The sequence below is a fragment of the Gorilla gorilla genome, chromosome 8 (genome assembly GCF_029281585.2).
Source record: "Gorilla gorilla gorilla isolate KB3781 chromosome 8, NHGRI_mGorGor1-v2.1_pri, whole genome shotgun sequence".
Lineage (NCBI taxonomy): Eukaryota > Metazoa > Chordata > Mammalia > Primates > Hominidae > Gorilla > Gorilla gorilla.
This window is the reverse complement of record NC_073232.2, coordinates 69,519,844-69,531,458: the sequence shown is the minus strand read 5'-3', so window position 1 is coordinate 69,531,458 and position 11,615 is coordinate 69,519,844. Positions and strand designations below refer to the sequence as shown.

The following is an 11,615-nucleotide window of genomic DNA, read 5'->3' as shown; positions in this document are numbered from 1 at the left end:
TGATCAGTCCACCTAGGCCTCCCAAACGGCTAGGATTACAGGTGTGAGCCACTGCGCCCAGCCGATCTGTAACCCTCTTATCTCAACTAGCTGACATTATTACTTCACATCCAGTTCAATTTATAAATTAAGAGAGGTGCCATGGGCCGGGCACGGTGGCTCACGCTTGTAATCCCAACACTTTGGGAGGCCGAGGCAGGCAGATCACGAGGTCAGGAGTTCGAGACCATCATGGCTAACACGGTGAAACCACGTCTCTACTAAAAATACAAAAAATTAGCCAGGTGTGGTGGCAGGCACCTGTAGTCCCAGCTACCTGAGAGGCTGAGGCAGGAAAATGGTGTGAATCCGGGAAGCAGAGCTTGCAGTGAGCAGATATCACGCCACTGCACTCCAGCTGGGGTGACAGAGCAAAACATCGTCCAAAAAAAAAATAAAAATAAAAATGAAAAAGAGGTGCCATGTGTACAAAAATCAATGCATATTTATGAACTTTATTTCAAATATATTTTCACACATTTTATCTAAATACATAATACAGAAGCCTGTGTGACTTGGGCAATGTGGCCAGGAGGGCCTGAGACTAACACATCCACCTCGGCAAAAGGACACAAAATATGTCTTATGGTCAGAAAAATCAACATTTTGTGTATTTACTTAGTTTATGAAAAGTACTGAAAATGCTATTATTAGCTGAATTTGTGATTTCCTTTTGAAATTCTGAGTTATCCTTATTTTTCCCATTTTGTTTTTGCACCAAGAAGACTGCAGTCAAATAAAACAGATACTACACGCACTCGTCGGGGCAGCTGTACTGCAGAAGCACGTTAATGCACTCCTGGCTGGAGGCCTGCCGGGCGTAGGTCAGCGCTGTGTTCCCGTGGGCATCTCGGGCCATGACGTCCACCCCGTACCAGATCAGGAGCTGCACCAGGACCACATTCCCCTTGCGGCAGGCCAGATGGAGCGCCGTGCAGCCGTCTCCCTCCCCACAGGTCTCGTTCACCTCCTCACGGGAGCCATGTGCCAGCAGCAGGATGGCTGTCCGCAGGTCCTCATCAGCGGTGGCCCGCAGCAGGCGCTGGCCCAGGGACAGCTCAGTGCAGGGTAGTGGGGCCAGAAAGAGCTTCTCCTCATATTTGGAATGGATCCACCGTTCCTTCTCTTCCCTCGTGGACTTTACTGAGGGTTTTGTCTGCCCCTGGCTGCTCCCTTCCCAGATGCTGTTGGCTAGGTCATTGCCAATAGATAACATAACCTTCCTGAGCTCAACTGGCCAGTCATCCAAGTCCAGAGATCGCACACGGGAAAGGCGGGTGCCCAGACTGCGGTGGATTCCTGAGCATTCAATACACATGAGGACTCCCAAGTTCAAACTGGCCCACTTAGGATTCTGGGTCTCACAGTCCACACAGTGGGAGTTCCCACGCATGTTTTGGATCGACTGCAGGGCCATGGCCTCGCTCTGGCTGGTCAGCTGGGATTTGCTTTTACTACTCTCGCATGACTGCAGGCTGGCCAGGATCTGGCTCTGGATGGCTTGGACCCAGGCATCCCGCTCCTCATACGTCGTGGCTTCAAAGTGCCACGTTTGGCCAGTGGCAGACACAATCATAAAGTTGTTGGTGCTTTTCTTCTTTAGGTGTTTCTTTTTATTGGCATGAGGAGAAGGGGGCGGGTTGAGCTTGGGGCTGGTGGTGCTGGAGATACTGGGGCTGAAGCATATGGAGTCACCCAGCCCGGTGTCCACGTCCTGGGATAGGCCATTGCTTTTAGAGCTGGAGATGGGTGCGCAGGCCGATGTGGCTAGGGATGGCCACTTTCCCGGGACTTTGATGGTAGATGTCTGAAGGTCAATCTCTTTTTTATGAATATTCTTCATATAATCACCTAAGCTTGAATAATAGGTGAGCATGCCATTGGAACACAGGGTGACATATTTCTTTTTCCATGTCTTCAGCCATTTCCCACTTCGCTTTAAGAGCATGCCCTGTTTAATGGGGATGGCTCTGCCGCTCCCGATGGTGTCAGCATGATTCTCCGGGGCTTTCCTCTCTTTGTCTGGGTCACTCCCTTTCTCAGATGTAAACAGGTTGGACCAGCGCATGGACTGCTTGCAAACGGGCGTGGGTGTGTTGGCAGTGGGAGGAACACTGAACTGAAGGTCCTCCTGGCTGGTGCTGGGAGTCGATGGAATGGAGGAGGAATAGTTATTTAAACTCCCACCTCCATTTCTTTTCTTGGTAATGTGCACGGTGGAAACCTGTGTGGAACAGGAGGAATGGCTTCAAAAATTGGGTAGTGGCTTGCAGGGTCCTATAGACAGCTCACAATTACCTTTTAAAAAGATACATTTTCTGGGCCAGGCATGGTGGCTCACACCTGTAATCACAGCACTTTGGGAGGCCAAGGTGGGTGGATCACGAGGTCAGGGGTTCAAGACCACCCTGGCCAACATGGTGAAACCCTGTCTTTACAAAAAAAAAAAAAAAGAAAAAAAAATAGCTGGGCATGGTGGCACATGCCTGTAATTCCAGTTACTCAGGAGGCTGAGGCAGGAGAATTGCTTGAACAGGGACCTGGGAGGCAGAGCCTGCAGTGAGCCAAGATCGCACAATTGCACTCCAGCCTGGGCTACAGAAAGAGAGTCCATCAAAAAAAAAAAAAAAAGAAAGATACATTTTCTGTTGTTTGGATAGTATATTTACTCATACTAGCTCACTAACTAAACAGAGCTGCAAATCAGTTCTCACTCCAGCACATTCTTTTCACAACACTTAAGATGACTAAATGCAACATGAAATGGGGAAGATTTAAAAAAAGATGGCTTTGACTTCAGCATGAAACAGATACGAGTGTACGATGAAAATACAACCTCAATAAAAGTGCCACTTACCGCAAATGAGTGTAACTGTTCATCAAGTGTCCTCAAAGATCTATCTGCGTCTCTATAAAATAAGAAAGCACATTACTTCAAAAACTGTTAATATCTTAGTATAATATTTGTTTAGTAAAATACTGCCTCCTGTGTGCTTTGGTGTTTACTTTATCAAAGCAGTTTTTACGAATTCTTCTCCTGGATCCTGACTTGCAGAGGGTTTCCTGACTTCTTCTTTCTCAGCACATCATGGCCTGTACCGTGAAGTCTTTTATATGATAACCAGTCAGAAATGCCCGTGAGTATTGACTCTCCCTAACAGGCCATGGCAATAAACCAAACATATTTTCACTCTTCTAACCACACATTGAAACACAAGAATGTTCTACAAAGCAGTAGTAGTAAACTTTAATAAATGTAAATGTGATTCAGATTTCCTAGCTTCCTTTCTCTTTAGTTCTCTGTAGTACACTCTCATGATGTATTTATGTACTTTCTGTTGTTTGAATGACAAACTCATCTGCCTTTTTAAGAGGACAGTCTTTGATGAACTTTAAACTTTGTAAAACTAATGCATTGTGCCTATGTACAAACCAGTGGTTCTCCAAATGTGCTCTGTGGACCTCTCGGGATCCCGAAGACCCCTTCCAGAAGGCCTAAGAGGTCATAACTGTTCTTTTTTTTGAGACCAAGTTTTACTCTTGTTGCCCAGGCTGGAGTGCAATGGTGTGATCTCGGCTCATGGCAACCTTCGCCTCCCAGGTTCAAGTGATTCTCCTACCCCAGCCTCCCAAGTAGCAGGGATTACAGGCACCTGCCACCACTCCTGGCTAAGTTTTGTATTTTTAGTAGAGATGTGGTTTCACCATGTTGGCCAGGCTGGTCTTGAACTCCTAACCTCAGGTGATCCGCTTGCCTCGGCCTCCCAAAGTGCTGGGATTACAGGCCTGAGCCACTGTGCCTGGCCAACACTGTTCTGAATCATACTAATTAAACCTGAGAAAGCTGATGAAAAATTTTAAAAATTTGTGAAAGTAATACAAAGTCATTGCCTGCTTTTTCATTGACACTTGCCATGATTATATAAAAGCAAAAGTGGGTACAATGGCTGGTTTCTCAGCATAAATCAAGGCAGTGGTACCAATTACATTAGTAGTCATTCTATTCTTCACTGTCCCCTACAGGTAAAAAACATAGCCTGAATTTCTTAAGAATGTCTTTGATGAAGCAGTAAAAATTAATGTTGTTAAATCTTGACATGTCTCTAATATTCTGAATAAGTGGAAAGTTAACCAGAAGCACTTTTTTTTGTTCTTAAAGAATCTGTGATTTAACTGTGAACTGAAAAATCACTTTTTTCACAGAACATCATTTTTATTTAAAAGTACAACTGGGCCAGCGCAGTGGCTCACGCCTGTAAAATCCCAGCACTTTGAGAGGCCAAAGCAGGCAGATGGCTTGAGCTCCTTCAGGAGTTCAAGACCAGCCTAGGCAACATAATGAAACCCTGTCACTATCAAACATATAAGAAAATTAGCCTGGCGTGGTGCCACACATCTGTGGGCCCAGCTACACAGGAGCCTGAGGTGAGAGGATTGCTTGAGCTGAGATCATGCCAATGAACTCCAGCCAAGTGACAGAGTGAAACTCGGTCTAAAAAACCAGTTCAACTATCATTCTCAAAAATAAATGAAGTGAGAGGTTGTCACTTCAAGGGATATACGTATTTGTTCCCAATGATAAAATTTAAGCTTTCCTGTGGACTTTGAAAAACTTGTTCCTTCTACTGTAGGCTTGGCAGCTTTTCAATACTTAAAGGCGTGTTAAAGATTGGTGGTTAAACTAAAAGTGATTTTTGACACAATAAAACATAAACCAATATATTCCAAGTAACTAATGCATGATATTATAAATGCAAGTATGGAGCAAAAGATCCATTTACTGTGCAAGAAAGATCAATGAGTACTCATGGAATAAATTTATTAATATGTAAAATGCCACCGTAACTAATTTAAGAAACCACCACTTGTGAAGTTTTGATTTAGTGTTAACAAATACCCACAACTGTCTGAAAACTTTAAAAATACACCTTCTACCAACTACATATTTGCATGAGGTTAGGTCATCTTATTGCTTCTTTTTTTCTTTTTTTGAGACAGAGTCTCTCTCTGTCACCCAGGCTGGGGTGCAATGGCGAGATCTCAGCTCACTGCAACCTCCACCTCCCAGGCTCAAGCGATTCTCCTGCCTCAGCCTCCCAAGTAACTGGGACTACAGGCATGCACCACCACGCCCAGCCATTTTTTGTACTTTCAGTAGAGGCGGGTTTTACCATGTTGGTCGGGCTGGTCTCAAACTCCTGACCTCAAGTGATCCACCCACCTTGGCCTCCCAAAATGCTGGGATTACAGGTGTGAACCACTGCGCCCCACCAGCTCATTGCTTTTTTTGTTTGTTTGTTTAGACAGAGTCTTGCTCTGTCACCCAGGCTGCAGTGCAATGGCACAATCTCAGCTCTCTGCAACCTCTGCCTCCCAAGTTCAAGTGGTTTTCCTGCCTCAGCCTCCAGAATAGGTGGGACTACAGGTGCGTGCCACCACGCCCAGCTAAGTTTTTGTATTTTTAGTAGAGACGGGGTTTCGCCGTGTTAGCCAGGATGGTCTCGATCTCCTGACCTTGTGATCCGCCTGCCTCAGCCTCCCAAAGTGCTGGGATTACAGGCGTGAGCCACCACAGCCAGCCTCTTATTGCTTCTTTAAAGCAAATTGCAAAGAAAGCTCTAGAGAATCCATTTGTCTCCTATTAAGCTCAACATGAGAGACTTTAAATAATATAAATACATGACACACTTTTTACTCAACCTTTTGTTGTAGAAAAGTTATTTTTCAATGAAAAATTTCTGTTAACAATACTGTTCTCAAGGAATATTTTCTGTTGTTATAACCTGGGTCATGGGTTACTACTGACATCTAGTTGGTAGAGGCCATGAATACTGCTAAACTCTCTGCAATGCACAAGACAGTCCTCACAACAAAGCATTATCTAGCCCATAATATCAACAGTGGTAAGGCTGTGAAATCTGAACTAAAAATGGATTTTGAAAAAATTTCAATTGTATAATTCTACCACACTAAATATCAATATAATCAATATAAACACATACTCTTTGAGATTCTCAATCATTTAAGAATTATGAGAGTCTTAAGGAACAAACAAAATACGAATAATTTGCTTCGATATTTTAGTAGGCACAATACAGCTTATGATGTCTAGAGCTGTGACCTAACACTGAGCTTGATATCTTGCAAAGTAATTAGCTAGAATAACAAGACAGGTTTCTAAAAAGCTCACCTTTGTGTGATATGATGAGGTATCTCCAAGGTCACACTGTGGAAGGAAAAAAAATTCATAACAATAGATGTTATCATTTGTTAGGCCTGAAGACATTTTTTAAAAGGGGGGCAGAGGAAACTCTCCTAGTGGCCCTGAAATTCAAATCTTCTAGTTCAGAACAGTACCATAAGGGCACTTTGTTTTCATTTCTTTGTTTTTTACAAAAATATGAGAATCAAAATGCAAGGGAATATGCCGTTAGAAGACGCGTTTCTGTTGGTGATTACAATATATAAATAATAACAGATTTCCCTGTTATATGCTTTTCTACCCACGAAACCTTTCGTCCCATGCGATTTATTTTATGTATGTATTTATTTTTTGACCCAGAGTCTGTCTCTCTTGCTCAGACTGGACTGCAGTGGTGCCATCTTGACTCCTCACAACCTCCACCACCCAGGTTCAAGCGATTCTCATGCCTCAGCCTCCCAAGAAGCTGGGACTACAAGTTTGTGCCACTATGCCCAGATAATTTTTTTTTTGGCGGGGGCGTGGATGGAGTTTCGCTCTTGTTGCCCAGGCTGGAGTGCAATGGTGTGATCTCGGCTCACCACAACCTCTGCCTCCCGGGTTCAAGAGATTCTCCTGCCTCAGCCTCCCAAGTGGCTGGGATTACAGGCATGTGCCACCACGCCCAGCTAATTTTGTAGAGTGAGGCTCAAAACAACTGAGGGAAGGCAAATCTCAATTCTACAAATAGGTCTACACAATATTAGCGCTTTTTAAAAAGCCTGTAACATTAGCATGTAAGATGGATATGTCTATAGTGCTTCAAGTAGTTTTCATCTCTGAAATAATTTTAAAATCACAGAATTTAAAGTTACATGCTGGAAAGGACCAATGACCTTATGTGACATTTAATTCAACACTCGTTTTACAGATCAGGGAAACAGACCTTAAAACTGACTTGCCCAAGGTCCCACCAAATAGGAGCAGTTTCTCGTCCTAAACTCAAATTAAGCAGTGGCTCTCAAACTTTGCTGCACATTAAAATCGCCTGAGAAGCTTTAATATCTGCCTCACCTTCAACATGAGACATTTTAATTTAATTAGTATTGGGTATGGCTTTGGGCATCAAGGTTCTTGGTAAACGTTTCCTAGGTGATTTCAATCAGCAGCAAAGTTTGGAATGATTGAGCTGGGGTGAAAATCAGAATCTTCTGGGATGCTTTTCTTCACAGAAAGATGCCTCACATCCATCCCGATTTTCCTAAAAGGCTTCTCAGTGCCTAGAGATAGAGGGAAAGTGGAGATGGGAAGATACATGTGTTTGCAGACTTGTATTTTGAAAAAAACCTTGCATAAGTGATCTCAGCGAGTTCCACCTATCCCACTGACAACAGTGCACTACTGATTCATGATAAAACATTTTTCAAAATATCTTCTTGAAGCCAATTTCCCCTATTAATTTGTTCAATAACTTTATGTCACCAATAGTGAATACACCAAATGATTATTTCTCAAACTTGCTGGTGGCAAATTAAAACTTACTATACTCTCAAAAGTAGACTTCTAAAAAGTAGAATAATGAGGAAAAAAGCACGAAATTTGTTTCAGCAAAATTAATCTTCAAAGCTGCTTTTGAATTATATGCTAACATATCAAAATCTTTGGAACTCAGAAGAAGCCAGGGACTCTAGTCAAAGTAATTTTTGTGTATGTGTGCTCAAAGATTTAAGAGACTTGGCTGACTACAGACATTTAGTGATTACTCAATAGGTCCCAAAGCTCAGGACTTGAGACAGAGTTTGAGTCCAGTTTTTGTTCGAAACACAATTTCCTCTCAACTATTGTTAAAAGGGAGGGAGGAAAGTGACATTATTATGAGTGTAAACTTGCCACTTTTAATTGAAGTAAAAGTTATTGACAATTGAATTAGCTAAAAAGGCTAGTGCATTTGAAACAAAATTGTTTATAAGCTAGTTATGTTTACAGAATGAAAAGTTAAATTAAAGATAAAGACATTAATATTCTAAATTAGCACTTTCCAAACTGTATTCTAAAAATCAAGACTAATAACCCAAGGAGATGAGAATAATGTACACTGGACGGCCCCTGTGGAGCTGGTGGTGGTGTTGGTTGTTGTTCCTTTTAAAATAAACTTCATCTCAGGGTGCTCTCAAAGTGCATCTTTGTGGCCCATGAGGTGCTCATGTACAATGGGAGAAATTCAAAGGCAGATACACTGTGGTGCCAGAAGAAGAAAAGCTGTTCCTTCTTCCAAGGATAATGTCCAAAGTAGTGCACACTGATTTAGGCCTATGATGCATTGAAAAACTAAGTTTCCACAAAAAACATTCAATAAAGGGAACCTATCCTTCTCACTGTGTTCCACATTGTCTAAAGGCATAAAGGCATCAAAAAGATACACTGTTTCTGGGATTGCTTCTTTGCTAACTGATTTTTCCTTCCACCACGACGTCTAAGATTAAAAGAGAAACTGATACTTAATATTGAGAATCTGGATATCAATATATGGTTGACTCCAATTTCTTAAACTGATTGCTGAAGAGGACAACCAAATGGCTGAAATAATTTTAGAATAAAGGAATCTGTCCCTCGGCAGCATAGTTGTACTCACAATATTATTGTCATTGTAAGATAATGCTGGCTGGCTGTGCTGTCATCAAGGAATATTGTCGAACACGAGCTGTATTGTTGACTGAAACGCTCGGTAGATACCTGAAGGGGAAGGGAAGTGTAAGTCAAACTTATCAAAGTGTATTATTTTCTCAGTTAAAATGTCAAATGACAAAGCACTAAGATATGTCTTACACTCCATCAACTGCCTGAGTGTGGTATCATGTGCACTCTGTAGAAAACCCATTGGAGGCTCTCAACTTCCAGAGATGATGTTTAAGATATGGGTTATAAAATGCTGCCCTTAATATGGTACCTGTCATCAAACCTAACAAGGATTTTATGAATTATCGTTAAAAATAATGGGAAAAGTCGGCTTTGCCGGGCGCGGCGGCTCACACCTGTAATCCTAGCACTTTGGGAGGTGGAGGCGGGTGGATCACGAGGTCAAGAGATCGAGACCATCCTGGCTAACATGGTGAAACCCCGTCTCTACTAAAAATACAAAAAATTAGCCAGGCGTGGTAGCAGGCCCCTGTAGTCCCAGCTACTCGAGAGGCTGAAACAGGAGAATGGGGTGAACCCAGGAGGCGGAGCTTGCAGTGAGCCGAGTTCGCGCCACTGCACTCCAGGCCGGGAGACAAAGTGAGACTCCGTCTCAAAAAAAAAAAAAAAAAAAAAAAAAAAAAAAAAGTTTAAAATAAGATTTCATTTTTTTTCTACAGCAATAAAAAGCAGCCGAGAATTTCTATTAATTAATTAATTAATTTATTTATTTATTTATTTTTGAGATGGAGTCTCGCTCTGTCGCCCAGGCTGGAGTGCGGTGGCGCGATCTCAGCTCACTGCAAGCTCCGCCTCCCGGGTTCACGCCATTCTCCTGACTCAGCCTCCTGAGTAGCTGGGACTACAGGTGCCCGCCACCATGCCCGGCTAACTTTTTGTATTTTTAGTAGAGACGGGGTTTCACCGCGTTAGCCAGGATGGTCTCGATCTCCTCACCTCGTGATCTGCCTGCCTCAGCCTCCCAAAGTACTGGGATTACAGGCATGAGCCACGGTGCCCAGCCCTTCTATTATTTATTTACTACGATAAAATGTAATGTATTAAATAATCCTGCTACAAGAGCATTTTATTGCAGTGAATACAAGACTAATGCATTTACTAAATTACTAATCCTAAATGTATTATTTCAGGTGATATTGTTACAAAAGAAGTGTTTCAGATTCAGAGGCTCTGTGTGCCAGGGCTGCTAGGCCACCAACAAGTGAGGAAGCCATAGGTTTCTCTAGTCCTATTTTCTTATGTGGAGGATAAAAAGAGTATCACTTAAATATTCTCTCACACCCTGAAAACAAATGACAGCTTAAAAAATCTAACTTTCACTTCATGTTTAAATAAGACTGCCAAGACATGACTCAAATGAGACTCTCAGAGAATACTTTGCATTCACTTCAAAACTTGATCAATTTCATTCTATAAATCATCTGACCTGCACCTAGCCATTTTCCTGCTCTACCCCTGCTCTCTGCCTAGAATACTGCTTTTCTCTTTCCTCGCTTCCGCAAGCTCGACTCCATCTACCCTCTTGGATCTCTTTGTCGGCAGCCACACCAAAAAATGTATTTTTATACACTAATTAGTTGAATTCACCACTGCTTACAAGATGCTAATTCCTGCAGAGTATTCCCCTCGTGAGAAAGTATGCCTCTCCATAAGAGTAAGGGAGGGCCCTTACTCTTCCTACCTCCAGCTGCTGAGCATAGAGTTTTGAGTAAATCCAAAACTTCGACAAGTGTTTGACAATTCAGTTATCATTTGGAAGGTAAGTCTTACTACATTTAATTACAGCAAAAACACTACTAACAGTTTACTGTTTATAGGTATTATTTAAGGTAGTCACAAAATAGAAACAAATACTCTAACGTCAGTCAGCATAAATGAGAGTATGAAATTTTACAATATTTAACAAGAAATGGAAGGGGTTACTTAGTAGTTTTAAGGTTTAATGACAAAAACTAGAAAATAATCGTACCTAGTAATTTAGTAAGTCAAAACCAAAGCCTTACCATCAAAGGTGCAGTACCCATTGGATGCGGATGCCCACGCACTGACTTCTTCTGCTGTACCTGCTGCCTCTCATTTTAACCCATTAAAAATACTAAAGTTGTTTTCCTTGTAGACATCTTTCACCTCCTTGGTTAGGTCTATTCCGAAGTATTTTATTTTATTTTAGTTTATTTTTGCAGCTATCAGAAAAGGGGTTGAGTTCTTGGTTTGATTCTAAGCTTGGTCGCTTCTGGGGTCTAACAGAGCTACTGATTTGTGTACATTAATTTTGTCTCCTGAAACTTTGCTGAATTCATTTATCGGTTCTAGGAGCTTTTTGGAGGAGTCTTTAGGGTTTCCTAGGTATATGATCATATCATCATCAAACAGCAACAGTTTGACTTCCTCTTTACTGATCTGCATGCCTTTTATTGTTTTCTCTTGTGTGATTGCTCTGGCTAGGCCTTCCAGTAGTATGTTGAATACAAGTGGTGAGAGTGGGCATCCTTGTCTTGTTCCAGTTCTCGGGGGGAATGCTTTCAACTTTTCCCCCTTTCAGTATTATGTTGGTTGTGGGTTTGTCATAGATGGCTTTTATTACATTGAGCTATGACCCTTGTATGCTGATTTTGCTGAGGGTTTTAATCATAAAAGGATGCTGCCTTTTGTCAAATGCTTTTTCTGCATCTGTTAAGATGATCGTGTGATTTTTTGT

At 42.0% G+C, this 11,615-nt stretch overlaps 1 protein-coding gene across 12 annotated transcripts in view; it reads right to left on the bottom strand.

The window, feature by feature from the left end:
- Positions 1-474: 474 nt before the first annotated feature.
- The window catches only part of LOC129525008 (arf-GAP with GTPase, ANK repeat and PH domain-containing protein 5-like), a 53,462-nt gene continuing 42,321 nt past the window's right edge, over positions 475-11,615 (bottom strand). For all 12 annotated transcript variants that reach the window (XM_063710115.1, XM_063710116.1, XM_063710113.1 and 9 more), the window contains 4 exons: positions 8,853-8,953; positions 6,230-6,265; positions 2,897-2,948; positions 475-2,263 (listed from right to left, as the gene is read on the bottom strand). In XM_063710115.1, the coding sequence (XP_063566185.1) occupies positions 788-2,263; positions 2,897-2,948; positions 6,230-6,265; positions 8,853-8,953 (1,665 nt within the window). In that variant the 3' untranslated portion in view covers positions 475-787. The remainder of the gene's footprint in view (positions 2,264-2,896; positions 2,949-6,229; positions 6,266-8,852; positions 8,954-11,615) is intronic.